Genomic DNA, 17,896 nt, shown 5'->3' on the forward strand with positions numbered 1-17,896 from the left:
TATAGTTTATAAAAATAACTCCCAGGGAGCCAATATGAGTTTACAGAAGCTAAGACTAATGAGGACAAGATGCCTTCTTGGACACTCTAGTATCTCCGTCTCCATATCAACCCAGGTCAAATACTATCTCCTTCCTGAGTCAAGCCACACTCTTGCCTCTGTCATACCATCTCCACTCCCATTCAGGGAAACCCCCAAATCTCAGCTTCCTCCCAGAGCTCTCTGTGTGAAACTCTCTTAGGAAATCCATACTATTTACTCTTGAGACCCTGAAGTACACCTAGTAACTCTGTCTCCCTGTGTACTCAGCTTCTAAACTGCCCCGCCCTTGACCCCGCCCCTGACCCTGACCCCCGCCTCCGATGATCTCTTTCTGGTACTCATCATCTTAAATACCACACTGCACTAGACTTGGTCTGTGTGGCCCAGCACACATGGTAGAAGTGAAGGCATGTCATTTTGGGGATGAGACTGTCAAATACTGCAAATTCTGTCTTGCATGCTCTTTGCCTTGTACTCGTTCAGACCTCTCACCTAAGGGGAGCCACACCGTGAATAGTCCTAAGAGAGAGGAACTGCCAACAAAAAAAAACTTAACTGAGCATTGAAGCAGACCTGCCTGCCCCAGTCCAGTCTCCTGAGATTGGGCCCTACACAGCTTGACAGCAGTCTCCTGAGAGACCCGGAAGCAGAATCATCTAGCCACATCCCTCACAGTTTCCTGGCCCTCAGATACTGCATAAGCTAATAAATGTTTGTTGTGTGTGGTGGTAAACACCTGTAATTATAGTTTTCCAGAGAGTAAGCCAGGAGGACCACAATTTCAAGGCCAACCTGAGCTATACAATGCTACTTTGTTCAGAAGGGGAAAAAAAAAAGAAAAAGAAAAAGAAAAAAGAAAGTTTCTTGTTTAAGCTCAGTTCTAATCTCAGGTTTTTAAATTTTCTTTAACTTTTGTTATTACTGTATGCATGCACACATGACATGTAGATGTAGGTACATATGCTACGGCATGTATGTGGGGCCAGAGGACAACTTTGTGACACTTCTTCCTCTCTTTCCACCTTTACAACGATTCCAGGGATTGAGTTCAGGTCACCAGGCTTGCACACCAAGTGCCTTTACCCGCTGAGCCATCTCACTGGCCACTAAGGTCAGGGGGGGAGTTTGCTGTACAGCAATAGGTATTATACACTGCCTCCCCGCCTACTTAGATAGCACTGAGTGATAGGACCGGGCCTGGTTCTTCTAGCTTTTCCATCAGAAGGTATTCTCCTATTCTCTTATATTGTCTGTCTGTCTGTCTGTCTGTCTGTCTGTTTCTCTCGTCTTTTGAGTCAGGGTTTCCCTGTGTAGCCTTGGCTGTCCTGGACTCACTTTGTAGACCAGGCTGGCCTCGAACTCACCGTGATCCACCTGCCTCTGCCTCTGCCTCCCGAGTGCTGGGATTACAGGCGTGCACCTAGCTAATTCTCCTGTTCTCTAGTCTTCCCTTGAGAGGTACGTGCAAGCCCAGTTTCTATTTTAGATCAGCTACCCGCTTGACACGGAAAAGATGCTTACTTATCATATGAATGAATAGCTGCTGATACAGACCTGCCGTTCATTACTTCTTTCCTTCCCTCCATTTCACTAGCCTCAGAGAAGTAAGCATAGACCAACGATAGGGTCAGGTAACAGAGTTCACATGACAGTTATTTGTTCTTTTATAAAGCTTCATTCATTCAACAATGTCTACCAACTACCTCCTTGGTTTTAGGAGAAAAAAAAAACCCCAACTAACTTAGCAGTTAACACATACCATAACTTTCATGTAGGTTACCTAGTTGAAATGTATCTTCCCAACAGCTCTAAAACAGCGCTGAGTAGAAGGCTTTACCTCCCTTTTGCTGATGAAAAGGTGAAGTCCAATTTGCCTGAAGGTCATCCGGCTGGGAAACGGCACAGCTGGGATTTTCACCTGGTGAGCTGTGCTGAAATAGCGTTCGCTTAGAATGACCTCTCATTCCACTCACTGCCGTGGCCATTCCCGTCATCCCCTGGTTTTGCAGATGCAATCAGAATGCCTGAGCAAACAATGCCCCCTTCCACATCTCTAACTAGCTGTGTCTTTTCAGTACCGTGAGGCCTAGTTACAATATATTTTCTCAAGAAACTGGGGGTGGGGGGAGGTCCTCCTAGAATGGCTTTTGGTTCTGAGCACACTGTATGATAGGACATGACTCTGCACCTATATGCTTCTACTGTCAACCAGACTGGGAGATCTTTAAGGATACGGAGAGCACATGCCTGTGCCTTAGTTTTCTTATTTGTTCTCTATATATTCATATTATCATTTTATTGCATTTATTTAGTATGTGCACACGTGCTTGTATGTCACAGTGAATATGTGCAGGTGAGAGGAAAACTTTCATTTCTCAGGGCTGGAGAGTTGGCTCAGCTGTTGTCTTACTTTTCTAGCCCAAAGTTTCAAGTCCTTCCACAATCTTCCCCCAAACATGGTCAGGTCTGTCACAGCAATACCCCGTAAACCTTGTACCTACTTCTGTCTTAGGGTTTCTAGTGCTGTGATAAAACAACATGACCAAAAGCAACCTGTGGAGGAGAGGGCTTATTTCTGCTTACAGCAGAAATCCATCCAGTCCATCGTCCAAGATAGTCAGGCCAGAAACTCAAGGCAAGAAGCCTGGAGGCATGGGTTGATGTACTGGCTTGCTCCCTGCAGCTGCCTCAGCCTGCCTTCTTATAGCACCCAGGAACCACCAGCCCAGGGATGGCACCATCCACAGTGAGCTGGGCCCTTCCACATCAATCATCGACTAAGAAAATGTACCACAGGCTTGCCCACGGGCCAATCGGATATGGGTGGGCATTATCTCAACTGAGGATTCCTCTTCTAATATGACTCTGTGTCAAGCTGATGTAAAACTAGGAACACAACAGGTAAGACCACGTGTTACTCTTTCAGGGGACCCAAGTTCGGGTCCCAGAACCCACGTGGTGGCTCACAATCACTCATACTTTCAGTTTCATAGAACCAGACACCGTCTTTTGAATGCAACGGGTGTCAGATGAGCACGTGGTACACATACAAACATGTAGGCAAAACATCCAAACATAAACATAAAATAAAGCAATCTTTTTATAAATCAGTTTTGGGAACTGGAGAGATGGCTCAGTGGTTAAGAATATATATTGCTTGCTGGGCGCGGTGGCACACGCCTGTAATCCCAGCACTCAGGGAGGCAGAGGCAGACAGATCTCTGTGAGTTGAAGGCCACACTGGTCTACAGAGTGAGTCCAGAACAGCAGAGGCGACACAGAGAAACCCTGCCTCGAAAAACAAAACAAAAAAGAATATACACTGCTTTTACAGAGGACCTGACTTTGGTTTCCAGCACCCATGCCACAACCGTCTTCAACTCTAGCTCCAGGGGACTGGACAGCCTTTTCTGGCCTCCTTGGGCACCTGTATACATGTGGCACACACACACACACACACACACACACACACACACACACACACAGATACACAAACATAAAAATAAAATATTTAAAATAAAGACTCTGTTCTTTCCTACCATAGTGTGTGTTCTGGGGAATTAAACTTAGGTCATCAAGCTTGGCAGCAAGTGCCTTCTCTCATTGAACCATCTTACTGGCCTAGGCACCCATGGTCTAACATGCTTGTTTCAGCAATGTAATTTTGTTTTTACAGTGCTGGAGATGAAACACGGGCCTGGCACATGTTAGGCAAGGGATCTAACTACTGATGTACATCCCTGCCTTTGGGTTGGTTGGTTGGTTTTTGTTGTTGTTGTTGTTTTTGGTTTTGCTTTTGTTTTTTTGTTTTTACACAAGTGTTCCCAATCCTCCTGCCTCAGTCTCCCCAGTGCTTCAATTATAGCTATACAATCAGCTATGATGTTTTTCTCATGCTAACAATTCTCTCATCACTTTCAAAGTCTCAGTTAAAATCACTGCTATTTGTTGCTATTAAGTGCTTAGTAGTGCAAATTCTTGCAGTTTGGAAAGTAGGTAAAAGGCAGTAAAAACAACCAGAGTCTGGGAATGGAGAAAAAAAACCCATTGCAGGGCTCCTGACCTGTTTGGAGAAGGAGTCCTCGAGCTCTGTGATGTCATTAGAAAACTCTCCAGATGTGGTAACTGAACTTCCACCACCATCGATGCCCCCACCACAGGAGCCTCCATAGGGGAGGCCCCGTTCGAGCCGGTGGCTGCGGGCACCAGCCATGGCACCCTCATCCAGTGAGGCAGGCTTGCCCTCGAAGTATGCAGGGTTCTGTGCTTTCTCGTACTCCTCAAAAGAAAACTGCATCCGCATGTTGGACAAGATGATACGGCGGGACATGCGGCTCTCTGAAGCTGAACTGCGCAGCCGCTCAAAGTTCTTATTCATACGGTACTGGCGAAAGGCTGTCTGGATGGTCCTGGCAGCCCTGCGGCTCAGGAAGGAGCCCCCATACTTCCTCTCCAGCATTTCCACCTGTCAGAGGAACAAGTTCAGAAAGTTGCCAGAGCCTCATGGCCTTGGTCCTCACGTATACCATCCCATTCTAGTCATAACTAAGTGCTGGAAGTCATGACATGTGCTGTGCCCAGTGTATTCTCACTCATAATCCCAAGATGTATACAAGGAAAAAAAATGGAAACATATATTATTTAAAAACAGAAAAGGCTTAGGGAAACAAACAAACAAACAAACAAAAACAAAAAACAAAAAAGAAAGAAAGAAAGAAAGAAAAGAAAAGAAGAAGGAAAGAAAAGATACAGTAAATGAAGAGTAGTAGGAAGTTGAAGGAAGAAGAAAGAGAATCAGAATAAGTCAGAAAAACAGGAAGGAAGGAAAGGGTAGGGAGGATCACCCACAGTCCAAACATTTGGGCATAGCCATAATTAATATGTTGATAACTGCCCTTCCAGGCTTTATTTTTCTTAAATCTTGCATATTGTTCCCCCTCCCACCGTCCCTTTCCTCTCTATTCCACCCCTAGACAGTGTGTTGCATCATACTGTGAAATTGTCAAGTTATGCGTGTGCCTCCCCCCCCTTAGAGTGCAAGAGTGCATGTCTTTGAAGGCTGGATGCAGGTCTCCTTCATCTTCTGGGCAAGATGTTTGCTCAGTAATGTTTGCTGAGTGAATAGGAGGCTCCGCGCATGTGCAGTGAATGTGTGAATGACCTGTACTATGATGGGCCCTGGAGCCAGTATTGTCCAGTTCCAGCCTTACTGTCCTTCCCTGAATACCACCCTCATGTGCCACACCCCAGCCCCCTCCCTTGGCTTTCTCTGAACCCCACTCCCATTTTCAAGCAGAGCCATCTCTTCTGCACCTTCTTGTCCTGCAGGTCTGTGGAGAGTTCATAGCTGTCTGACAGGGCCTTGGAGCGCTTTATCTCCTCCTCCTCCTGCTTCCTCAGGGCGACACTGGCTGGCTGGAGGCGTGCCCTCTGAGCCCAAGGAAGGCCCACCCCAGCAGGGGGGCCCCCCATGTGGCTGCTGGTGGGGGGCAGCTGGCTCAGCCGGTAGGGGGGTTGGCTCCCAGGGCTATCAACCGCTGTGCTCAGGTCACTGCCTGGGGCATCACCCTCCACACTGTGGGGATGAGATAAAATGAGCCAGGATGTGGCAAAAGAAGAGAGGCTTGCTAGGCCCAACTGAGTGAGTACACTAGACCCTGCCCCCAACCCCATCTTCTCCCAGTTCCTCAGATACCTAGGAAGCCCATCATTTAAGAGACCTTTGATGATTTGTCTCCTCATTGCCTGCACAGTTCCTTCCCTCGAACGCCCTTGTTAATCTTCATTCACTTTTAGTTCCTTCCCTTTGAAGTCCTACCTCAATAACTCCATTCTGAGACAGTGGTCCCTCAGAGTGTCTTCTCAGTCTGACCCACCGCCCCTCACAATCTGATCCAATTACACCCTTATCCCTAGTCTCCTCCCACTCCTGTCCCCAGCAGCTCTGGGCCTCAAATCTTCCTTCCCCTGATGGCCTAGTTGCCCCCTCCCCAGACTTCCTCCCGCCACCCCCATCCCCGTCTCTATCCCCCTCATAACCCCATGCAGTGATTTCCCTTGTGATGGTGCTAGTCCCAGAATTACCCACAGACCAGTTCCCTTGACATATCGCCCCCCCTCCCAGCCCCGTTTGATGATGCCTGCCCATCCAGGTTCTCCCCTCCCCCCACCCAGCCCTGCCCCTGTGCCCTGCCCCTGCCCTTAGCAGCCTGGAATCCAGGCCTGGCCAGTTCCCAGGGTTCCCAGGCTGCTGCTGCTGCTGCTGCTGCTGCTGTTGTTACTGCTGCTGATACTCGTGCTGCTGCTGCTGGTGCTGCTGCTGGTGAGAGGGCAGGGTGAAGGCACAGGCTGGGCCACAGTGGGAAGTGCCTCCCATTCAGCATCCTCACAGGTAAAGAGCTGCCCTGCGGGGAAGCTTCCTTTTTCTCCTCATGTCCTCCTCTGCTCAGCTGGGGGGAGGAGGGCTGGGGTTTCTCAAGCAGAAAGGTAGCAGGAGCTGGGTCCCAGGTCTTGCCTGCTGGGGTTACCTAGAGCTGTTGTTCTGCCAGACCTGCTCCCACAGTGCCATGGTAACCAGGCTGCCAGGGAACCCAGGTGGCAGCAGAGCTCCAGGGCACAGTGAGAAGCACAGAGGTGGGGAGAACCAGGAAGGCTGAGGCATGGAGGAGGTTGTGGGAGAATGGGTGTGGCTGAGGCTAAGAGAATAATTTTTATTTTTAAATCAGGGAAGTAGTATGGGCTGTCGGAGCTCTTGGCTAGTAAAAGGATTAAAGAGCCACTCCTCAGCCTCTATTGAGAAAGGCCAAGGGGCAGGGCAGGGCGGGGCAAGGCAAGGCAAGGGCAAGCTGGGTGGGTGGGAGGGATTACCTACTAGCACAAGAGCTTGTGCTGTCTGGGACCTGCCAGTCCACTGTGCTGTCGGTCAGGGCAGTAGAGCTGGGCTCCGCCCTCGTGGGACCTCTCCCTCACTGTCCAGCCTCCACCCTCCCAAGTACCAGGCAGAAGGAGTGAAGGACTGCTTTTCATGCTAAATTTCTTTTCTCTCAGACCTCAGAGGCTCCTGATGCCACCCTCTACAGGTTAGATCCAGCCCAGCCCAGCATCAAAGACACTTCCTCTTGTCTCCCTCGAGAGGATCCTGTGCACCAGTTTCTCAAACAACTCCTTTACCAGTACACACATTTCAAACCCAGCTTTGATCAACCGGTCTCGTCTATGCACAGAACACCCCCAGCTCTCGCTGCCTACAAGTTAGTCCAATTTCCAATCATTCCAGCATTAAGGCCTCTCAAGGTTCAACAGACAATGCTTCTAGAATACGTAGCATTTAGGTACCATTCTTAACACTTTATACTTAATAAATTTGGTTGCTCTTTCTAGCAACACTATAAGGTTGTTCCTAGCTTTCATTTTATATAGAAAACAAGCAGGACTCAAATCCAGGCAGTGTGACTTCAGAGTTCACCCTCTCAACCATTAAGCTAATTCACCAGGCCCAGATTCTGTTTCTCTTAAATGTTCCTCAGGCCTATACATCCCAAACTGCTCACATTCCACCTTCTACTCCCAATGCTATCCCATCATTTCCGCTAGTGCAATTTGAGAAATGTTCCACATGCTAGTTCTGGTAAGATTCGAGACATACGCCCCCACTGAGATGCCCCTTGAATCTCCGCCACTAGCCAGAAATGACTGATGAAGCTTGCTCAGAGCCCCCACCCCCACCCCCACCCCCATCTTTTCACATGACTCCTTTTCCTGGCACAGATTAGCTTTAGCAAAGAGGGCATGACACTCAGTATCCCAGCATAGGAAGAGAATTTGGGAATCTCCTATCTGGTTGGCACAGGACATGGAGCCTAAACCAGAGTAGGTGTGCCTGGAGTAAGGAAGTCAGTGAATGTGGTAGCTTTGTGGCTGCTCTAAAAGAACTCTCACCCAAATTTGTTCCACAAACTTCAGTCTTATTTGCAAATCCCTTATCTATCCCGGGGATAGAGAGAATGTTGAAACATACAAATCTGCCCATCTTGCCTTCTCATCCAACCCAGCCATAGCTTTCCATAACTCACTCAATAAATGCCAACCAAGAACTATCAGAAACAGCATTAAGCATCAAAAATACAATAAAAATTGAAGCTACCAAATTATTTCTTCAGGGAGGTGATACTATAGTGAGAGAAACAGAGAGAAGAACACACACACACACACACACACACACACACACACACAGAGAGAGAGAGAGAGAGAGAGAGAGAGGAAGATCTATCATTTTAAGTAGAAATAAGTGTTTAAATGGAAAATAAAGCAGTGTGCTAAAGAGTGATGTTGTTGTTTTTGTTTGTTTATTTGTTTGTTTGTTTGAGACAGGGTTTCTCTACATAGCCTTGACTATCCTGGACTCGCTTTGTAGACTAGACTGGCCTCAAACTCACAGAGATCTATCTGCCTGGCTCTGCCTCCTGAGTGCTGGGATTAAAGGAATGTGCTACCACCGCCTTGCCTTAAAGAGTGATGTTTTAATCATAGTGTGTGTGTGTGTGTGTGTGTGTGTGTGTGTGTGTGTGTATGGTTTGTGTGTGTAGTGTGTGTGGCATGTGGTGTATATGTGTGGAGCAGAGTGTGGTGTGTGTGTGTGTGGAGTGTGGTGTGTGGTGTGTGTGTGTATCTGTGTCTCTCTGTGTATGTATGTACGTGAAAGAGAAAGAGAGAGGCAGAGCTAGAAACAGAGACAGACTAGGAATAGAACTCAGAAAATTATGCAGGGTAGGCAAGGTCTTTAGCACTGAGCCATAAACCCAGCCCAAAGTGCTATTTTTAGATGTGGTGTCCAGGAAAGGCTGGGGCAGGGGCAGGGGGATGACACAGAAGCAGAACCCTGATGGAACCGAGGGAGTGAGTTGTGCAGCTGTCTGAGGCAAGAAAGTAGAGTTAGTACAACCTGGCTTTATGTTTATGGATCAATAAAAAGACAGTGTATCCAGAACTTAGTGAACAAGAGGAAGTAATGAGAGGTAAGATTGGACAGGTAATGAGAGTTGTACTAGTTAATTTTTGTCAATTTGACACAAGATAAAGTCACCTGGAAACGGGGAGCTTCAACTGAGGAACTGCCTCCATCAGATTGGCTTGTGGGCATGTGTGGGAGCATTTTCTTGGTTGGTAATTGATGTGGGAGGGCCCAGCCCACTTTGGATGGTGCCACCCTGGGCAGGTGGTCCTGGGGTGTACAAGAAAGCAGAGCAAGCCGTGAAAAACAAGGCGATAAGCAGTGTGGTCTCTGCTGCAGCTTCTGCCCTGAGTTCCTACTCTGACTTCTCTGATGATAAAGTGTTATCTGGGAGCGTAAGATGAAACAACTCCTTTCCTCCCCACGTTGCTTGTGCTCCGAGGTTTATCACAGCAACAGAAAGCAGACTAGTTCAGGGGACACTGAGCCGATCATAAAAACTTTGGCTTTTGATCTGATTGAGATGGCCATAGGAGGGATGTAGCCTAAAGTTGTCAAAAGAACAGCTTCCAGCTTCCTTACCTGTCCTGAGCCCTGTACCACACCTAAACCTGGCTACCTTCTGCTCACATTTCAACATGTAGCTCAGGTGTGCCCTTCCATGCCTGCTCGCCTCCTCTATGAACGCTGCCTTACATACACGCCCCTCCTGCATGTAAGGCTCTACAGTCAGTGTCTGCCCCTGCAAGGGACACCATTAGCCCTCTTCATAGTGAAGAGAGGTAGAGTTGATATAAGTGTAACTCGGGGTCATACACAGTTATTAGGGAAGAAAGCCAAGACGCAAGCTCAGAGCTCAGACTGCCCCCTAATGATATTTCAGAGCCTCTCCTACTCCTAGCCCTGTGTTGCTACAGGGTCTCTACTTGTTGGTAACTCCTCTCTCGAGAACTTGCCCCCTTTTGATTGCACAGGGAACAGTTGCAGGAACTGTAGGGTGGCGGCACAGCCTTCCATTAGAGAGACTGGACCAAAAAAAAAAAAAAAAGATTGCTTGAGGGGTTGCTTTTGCTATCCTACATACTGCTGAAGAATCTGTGGCTGGAGGTATGGAACCCCTCAAGCCAGAGCCCCTAAGACATTTTAGCAACAGGCCAATCACATGGAGCCCCCCCCACACACACGGTCAAGTATAACATGACAGACACATGCAAAGGCCAACAAATCTAGAAACAAGCGTAGACATATGTGGTCACAAGGAAGTAGACATGGATACATGTAGGCACAAACACTCATTGCCTGCTGGACTATTCTTTAGGGGGAAATGAGAGCATCCTTTGCAGAGGGGGAGAATAAGCCATGCTACACAAATAACCACAGAACAAAGTAGAAAGTTATCAGGGCTGGGGAATACAGGAAGTGATGGGGGAGTAAAGGAGAGAGATTCCTTCTGCTTGGGGGTGGTTGAGCAGAATAAAAATAAACTGGCACTTAACTATGCACCTACCCCGTGTCAGGCATTTTCCACACATTATTTAATCTGCATGGCAAACACCAGGGAAGAATTAGGATCCCTGTTTTACAGGAGAATAAAACAGCTCTAGGAGGGAAGCTGACTGACAAAGGTCACAGAGTTAGCTACTGGCAGGGTGGGGATTCAGACCCAAAGCCTGTGCTGGCCCTCCTGCTGTCTTGAAGTCTTCCTGGGAGAGGAAGCTTCCGGACTGTGCTTTGCCTAGGAGGAGCGAAGAGAGATGAGAGTAGAGGGACTCTTGTAAGCCAAGGCTCTACCACGAGAAGAAGCAGGTTAGGATGTCTTCTGGGGACTTGAGGCTAGCCTGCCCATGACAGAGGGCGGAGCACTGACCCTTCCCAGATGCTACTCCGGTTTAGTGTGTGTGTGTGTGTGTGTGTAGGGGGGGTCCTTCTCTCCCTCCTTCTCTTTATTGGTACTGCCCAGAGCCAGGAATTCAGCAGGGAATGGGAATCAGAATGCAGTTGCCATGGAAATGAATGGAGACTGTTGCTATGGATACCATAAGATGAGGGCAAGAGGAAAGCAAGGTTGCTGGAAACTATCCCCATGACAACTTAGGTTGCACTGGGAAGGGACTGGAAGTTAGATACAAGAAAACAAGGGGGTCAGGGTATGTAGAGAGAACCAAGGGCTTTAGGGTTCTAGAAGGAAAAGGCTGGGCAAGGAGATTGGAGCTGACAGAAAAAGTGGCAGAGGATAGTAAAGAGCAGCAGCCACTGCCTCTGACAGCTCTTCTGCAAGATGTTTTTGCTGTCCAACCCAGTGCTATGGAGGGACCAATCCCAAATCCAGCCTGGATTAGCTAACAACTGAGGGTAAACAGTGGGAAAACAGATTTGGGGAGCCCAAAGACCTGGGTTGGAATCCTGGATCTGCTCATTTGCAACCCTAGAAAAATATCAGTTGTAACTTATTTATTCTCTTCATGAAGCCTTGCAATTGTGTAAAGTCTGGGTTTTCTCCCCAAAGGAAATATAACACAGGTGGGAATCTGAGCACATGGGGCTGGTGGTATGGCTAAGTGGCAGAACATCTGTCTAGCATCTCCAGGTTCTCGGTTCAGTCTCTACCTACACACACACACACACACACACACACACACACACACACACACACACACACACCAATAAGTCTACATAGAAATCTCATGTTTTTCTTGCCCCCTCCCCCAGTGAAGTCTTTGCACTATCCATGTCTCCATTTCTTCCCAGAGTGACACACGAGGGACTAGACCCTGGGGTACATATTTGTGGAGTGGTAAGCAAGGAAGCAGGAAAGCCTGAAGTTAGACGGGCAAAGCTCCTGCATTTAAGAACAATGACTCATGAATTTGTACAGAAGGGCCACAGAGTTGGAAGGGAACTTTGCAAAACAAGTTTGAAGAATCATCCAATCCCGTAGATCCAAGGGAAGCCCAGGCAGTGAAAGGGACATTCTCTTGAAAACGTCCCTATCTTCTGGCAAAAGTTGCACTTTGAGCTACAAAGACCCATGCCACCTGCGCCCCCACCATTCCTACCGCCTCTCACTCTGCTCTGTAACGTTGCAAAGCGGGAACAACAACAAGCTACTTGCAGTTCCCCTAGAGCAAACTCACCCATTACCTTTTCTGGCCTTGCACTCAAAGACTTGCTTTATTTTTCATGTCCAAAATGCCTTTTCTCCTTTTCCTCTTTGGACTTAAATGGCCTAGATGAGCCCGTCCTCATTTCGTGCACCCTGAGTGGGCAGTTGCTCCAGCCAAGGCAACTTTAACTTACTTTCACCCTCCCAGGATCCGCCAAGATCACATCCTGCCTCCTCTGTGTCTCATGCGTACCCATCTCATGGTGGCCCTTACCATCAGCTAACATGTGAGTCTCTCTTGAAGTCTGAACCGCCCACTCTCAATCCCCATATCTGTTTTCCAAGAGTAGTGGCCTGGCATGGTCTACTTTCATGGAGCTACCGGACCCAGCATACCTCACTCAACTACCTTGTTCCCTAAATCCACGTAAGGTCTGTATGTGTGTAACCATCTGCCTAATAACCGTTATCCTAAGAGCCATACCTACCCTTGTGATCAAATTCACTGGGCACATACATAGAGACTTCCAGGTATAGAGAGCTAGACCTCACACAGAAACCTCGATTTCTCAGAATTACTTATGCCCAGTCTCACATAATCATGTTTCCTTAGTTATACAGCAGGTCACACAGTCCCTCACTACCCATGTAGCCTGTGACACAGGTGCACATGGATGCACAGACACATGGACACACTTTTTTTTTTCTCACAATGGATATAAGCCTGCTCCCTTCCCTCAGCACAGCCCCCTCCGACAGCCTATGCAGTCACCTGGGCAGGAGTTGCCACTCTTCCAGTCCTTGACTTGCCCTCTTCCTTCCTTCAGTTAACCCCTGCCCACTTCCTTCTACTGCCACTCAAATAAAGTATAGACGATGTTCTCCCAGTCACAGGTCATCTAGACATTTGAACACAGTAATTACTTACCATTGACCAACTTGACTCTGGAGCATGCCAGTGCCTTTTTTCCCCATTTGGACCCTAGTCTCTGAAATGTCTTCTCACCTCTTGCCATCTAATCAAACCTTTTCCAATACGTGAGACCCAATTTTACCCTTCTTCCTCCAGCAAGCCCTCCTGGATCCCATCACTCCCTGCCCACCATTCCATGCCCTAACATAAACACATCACAGAAAGAGGAGCACTAATTCACAAAGGCTGCTGTCTTCTCTCCCAGCAGTACCTCTAAAAAGCAGTGGTTCTCAACCTTCCTAAATGCTGGCCCCAACCATAGAACTATTTTGTTGCCACTTCATAACTGTAATTTTGCAACTGGTCTGAATTGTAATGTAAATACACGATGTGCGGATGGTCTTAGGCAACCCCTGTGAAAGGCACATTTGAACCCCTGGAAGGGTCATGATTCACAGGTTGAGAAGCACTGCTATAAAGAGTCTCAGCTTCCAGCTAGATCAAGAAAATGTTCTCAGTCATGTTAGGGAAATGGCTTTCTCCCAGAGATCCTAAAGTTACAGTATCATAATCAAGGAATTCTAATATCACAGAATATTAAAATCATATCATCAGAATTTCTAAGTGGTAGAATTATGAAATCTAAAACCACAGGATTGGGGAATCCAAATATCATAACACTGTAGAAAGAGAAGTCACAAAACTGCATGAACTATGCCCCGGAATCATCATATCTTCAAAGCTCATAATTAGAGCTTCTTAAAATGGTAGCATCTCAGATTCAGAATGTCAGAGCTGGAAGAACTCTGGTCACCCTGGTCAAACCACCCTCCCCATTCTCCAGATGGGTAAACTATGTATTGCAGAAGTCATGCCCAAGAGTAGCCAGTTCAAAGATGCTCAGGCCAGTGCAATTACGAAGGTAACAGGTGTGCTCATGCTGAAAGACATTCATACATTTATTTATTGGATGGCTTTTAGGCATCGGCAAGCCACAAATCAAACCCTACTCTGTCTTCCAGCCCATTACCAGCCCTGGATAGGAAAGAAGGCAAAAGTTCTGGTGGGGATGGAGCCAGGGAGATGGGGTGGGGTGGAACATACATCAGACAGAGAGAAGAGATCAGCTTTTATTGATGGAAATTTCTTTATACATAGCAACACACATGCTGAAAGGCCTTTTCCTCCTGATCATGTTTACAGAGCGCTATGGGAGTGAGAAGGGCTGGGCAGAGGGGATGAGGTGAGGCCTTCAAGCAGTGGAGAAAATGGCAGCTATGGCCGCAGCAAGGGAATGAGTGACGGGGAACTAGGCAGGCCGGGTTCCTGCTCCCGTCTGGTCCTCTGAGCCTAGGCACCCTGCATCTCTGTTTGTGCTCACAGAGGACAGAGGTAGGTCCTTGGGGTGTCATTTGGAGACCTCTCCAGTAGCTACAGGCTCCAGGGTGCCTGGGAAGTGGGTATATAGGAGCAAGGGGGTCCAGGTTCCAAGCTTCAAGCTCCAAGCTCTGCTTCTCCCATATTTTAGTAAAATCTAGGACTCCAGCTCTTTAATTTCAGGGACTAGAGCCTAGGGGAGACAGCAGGGGTGGGGAGGAATTCCAAGAAGGAAGTAGGGGAAAAAAAGAGCAGGATGCTTGCCCATCTGGTTCCTGAAGCAGGGGACAGGGTCCCATGAGGGATCCACAGAGGCAGGGGTGGGGGCTGGTTAAGGCTTTTGCTTCTGCATAGAAAACGGCCCTTGTCCTCTCAGTTACCGAGAGGAGGGACTACTGCATTCGGAGGCTGGACAGCAGAACTGGTGAGCGTCTTCCTCTTCCTCTTCCTCAGTTTCCTCCTCCTCCTCCTCCTCCTCCTCCTCCTCCTCCTCTTCCCTGGGGCCAGGAAGGGCAGGGTAGAGGCCACAGGCAGGGGTGACAGAGAGAGGCAGAGACATTAGTTTGCAGAGAAGGGCCAGAACTGGGAGGTTGGGCTAGGATGGGATCCAAATGGGGAGGCCAGTGTGACACCTTATCCAAGGCCACATCCAACTCGGTCTCCAAGGAGCCTATGGCTGGTCTCCCTGTGGAATAGCCCTCCCCAGCCCAGCCCTAATCTTAGGGTCACCTTCCCAGGACAGAAACTCAATGCTCCAACTTTGTATAGATCACCTCATCTAACCCTTGCATCATTTTAGAAAGGGTGCTTAGCCTCAGGGAAGTTAGGTAAGCTGGGCATAAAATACAGTCAGGATTTAACCTGGAGTTCTTAGGGCTTCAGGTCTCAGACTCAATCCTTCCAAGTTTTGTGCTAGAAATCCATTCTGTCCTTATAGGACAAAGATTTGTGTTTTCGTCAGACTCAAGGTCCGCAAAACCAAGACGATGCTTAGAAATCAAGCATGGAAAAGGCACATCATTAGAAACAAAAAGACCTGGGTTCATGGCTTAGGGATGTACCCCAATGGGAAGGCACTTGCCTATCATTTGCAAGGGTCTAGGATCCGCTCCTAGAACCACAAAAAAATAAATAAATAAATAAAGAAGAGAAAAGAAAGAAAAGGAGAGAGGAAAGAAAAGAAAAGAGAGGGCGACCTGGGCCTAAACCCAGGCTTTACAAGTGCTTCCACGTTATGTGTCCTTGGGCATCGAATTGCCCCTCTCAGGAGTTGCTACCTTAACTGTAAAGTGAGACTTATTGTACCAACTCCCAGGACTGTTGCAAGGTCTAGAACATATATCAAATGCCTAGCAAACAATCACAGTAGAAACAAGAGCAATGGGGTGTTTTTTGGTTTTTTGCCCTTTTAATTTTTTTTAAAAAATTTATGTGTATTGGTGTGAGGGTGTCAGATCTTGCAGTTACAGATAGTTGTGAGCTGCCATGTGGGTGCTGGGAATTGAACCCGGGTCCTTTGGAAGAGCAGGCAGTGCTCTTAACCACTGAGCCATCTCTCCAGCCGCATGCAATGGGGATTTTTGTTCACTGTTTCTAAATCTCATTTCTAAGGGCCCAGGCTGCATATGACAGTCACTGGAGTTGGGTGACAGTATCATGGAATGTATGGATAGATGGTAGGGCTGGGAGTGGATCAGATACTTTATAAGTGAAGAGGTGGGTCTTCTGGGGATAGCCAAGGAAATGGCAACATCCCATTCCCAGACTCCTCAGTTCGGATAACATAAGAAGTATGGAATCTGGGAAATAAAAGGATCAGGACAAGATGAGGAGGAAAGATGACAAGCAGGGGAAGGCACTGTGATCCACCTGGCAGACAAGCACACACATGAAATGCACATACATACACACGTGCACACACCCTTCTCCAACTTGGAGATCCCTCTGACACACTGTTCCACACTGAATCAGCAAAATCACACTAACCAGGTCTCAAGCCCTGAGCCTTAGTTTCCCATTCCTCATCTCTATAGAATGCTATAAATCTTAAGGTTGTCATGAGGAAAGAATGGTAGTCCAGGCTCACTGGGCATGCCCTTCTTATGAAGGGCAGGCTTCTGCAGGTTCTCTCTCTTTCACAACCCCCTTCTTACTTTTCAGCCTCCCTAAAGTTTGCTTTAAGCACCAATTTCTTCTTGACATACTCATCTTGACTCCATTGTCTGCTGGATAAAGTTAAGACTCTAAGTTAGCACTGAAGGCTCCTTTGTCCTATGGTCTCACTTAGCTTTTCTGGACAGATGGACTCAGGCCTGCGTTTCAATCCTAGCTCAACCACCAACCAGCTCAGTGGGCTGGGATTCACTTCTTAACTGGTCCGGGACTCATTTTCCTTATCAGCAAAATGGGGAAATATCTATTCCAGAAGGTGTGGTAGGTCTAAGTGAATCCACAAATGCTAAAGCATCTACCACAGGGGCGGTTTGGTGCTTAACACATGGTAACATTATTACGGCTGCCATTGCCAGTGGTATCCGCATTCTTATACTTACTCATGCCCAGCTGTCTTCAAACTAGTTCATTACTCCATCTGGATGCCCAGCCTTTCCATTCCTGTATGACTTTGCTGATTTTGTTCGCAATGAATTTCATGCGCCTGATCAAATGTTGCTTTGTGAGAGCGGTCCTCCCTGACTCCCAGACATAGGTATTCTTTGCTTCTATGTGGCTCCAGCATTTCTGTGCTTGGTCGGGGTTCTTTGTTAGCTCTTTGAACATCTTGAAGCATACCTTTCACCAATCTCAATGCACTTAAATGCCCACTACCACCACTACTTTCCCTCTCTGGGAGAAAGGGGGGGTCCCCTATACTCTTTGAGACTAGTTTCCATCTGGGCTCTAGGGCCTATCCTTGCTCTCTCGTCCTCAACAACCATTCTTTCTATCTCCCACATTCTCAACTGTTCCCTCTTTGTTGCCTCCTTCCTGTTCTCATTTATAGAAGCTCAAGTCTTTCCCATCTGGGAATCAAAACCCTCTACCTGCCTCCACATCTCCCCCTGTCCCTCTCTCTTCTTCACAGCTAAGCTTCTTGAGAAATTTGTCTACACTGGCCATCTCCACTTCAGTACCTCCCACGAGTTCTTCAACCCACTGCAATCTGCCTCTTGCACTCATCGCTGCATGGAAATGTTTTTAGGAAGGTTGCCCAGGACTTCTTGATGGTTAAAGCAATATAGTCACTTCTACCCTGGACTTAATTCCTCCTGGTTTAACACTCTTAACAAGGCCACTTCCTTCCTTGGTGAGCCCATTCACAGTTGGTTTTCCTACTGTTTCTCTGGTCCACCCCTCTACCTCTTCCTGGGCCCATTCTTCATGTTGGTACCTCTTCCCCAGTTCTTCTCCCTCATCTCACTCCCCTTTAGTGATGCCATTCCATTTCATAACTTCAGGTGTGTTTCTATCTAGCACAGATCTTTCTGCTGGGTCCCTAAACCAGCTCCAACAG

The 17,896-nt window shown here is 47.7% G+C and overlaps 1 protein-coding gene across 11 annotated transcripts in view; it reads right to left on the reverse strand.

Annotated features, from left to right (window-relative positions):
* The window catches only part of IQSEC2 (IQ motif and Sec7 domain ArfGEF 2), an 87,549-nt gene that overhangs the window by 18,076 nt on the left and 51,577 nt on the right, over positions 1-17,896 (reverse strand). For 5 of the 11 annotated variants that reach the window (XM_084789282.1, XM_084789279.1, XM_084789285.1 and 2 more), the window contains 3 exons: positions 9,125-9,262; positions 5,356-5,617; positions 4,106-4,507 (listed from right to left, as the gene is read on the reverse strand). In XM_084789282.1, the coding sequence (XP_084645408.1) occupies positions 4,106-4,507; positions 5,356-5,617; positions 9,125-9,262 (802 nt within the window). Of the gene's footprint in view, positions 1-4,105; positions 4,508-5,355; positions 5,618-9,124; positions 9,263-14,124; positions 14,883-17,896 lie in introns of those variants that run through there. The other 6 variants (XM_084789284.1, XM_084789283.1, XM_084789287.1 and 3 more) reach the window with 2 other exon arrangements.

The sequence above is a fragment of the Acomys minous genome, assembly GCF_964271855.1.
Source record: "Acomys minous genome assembly, chromosome: 7".
Taxonomy (NCBI): Eukaryota; Metazoa; Chordata; class Mammalia; order Rodentia; family Muridae; genus Acomys; species Acomys minous.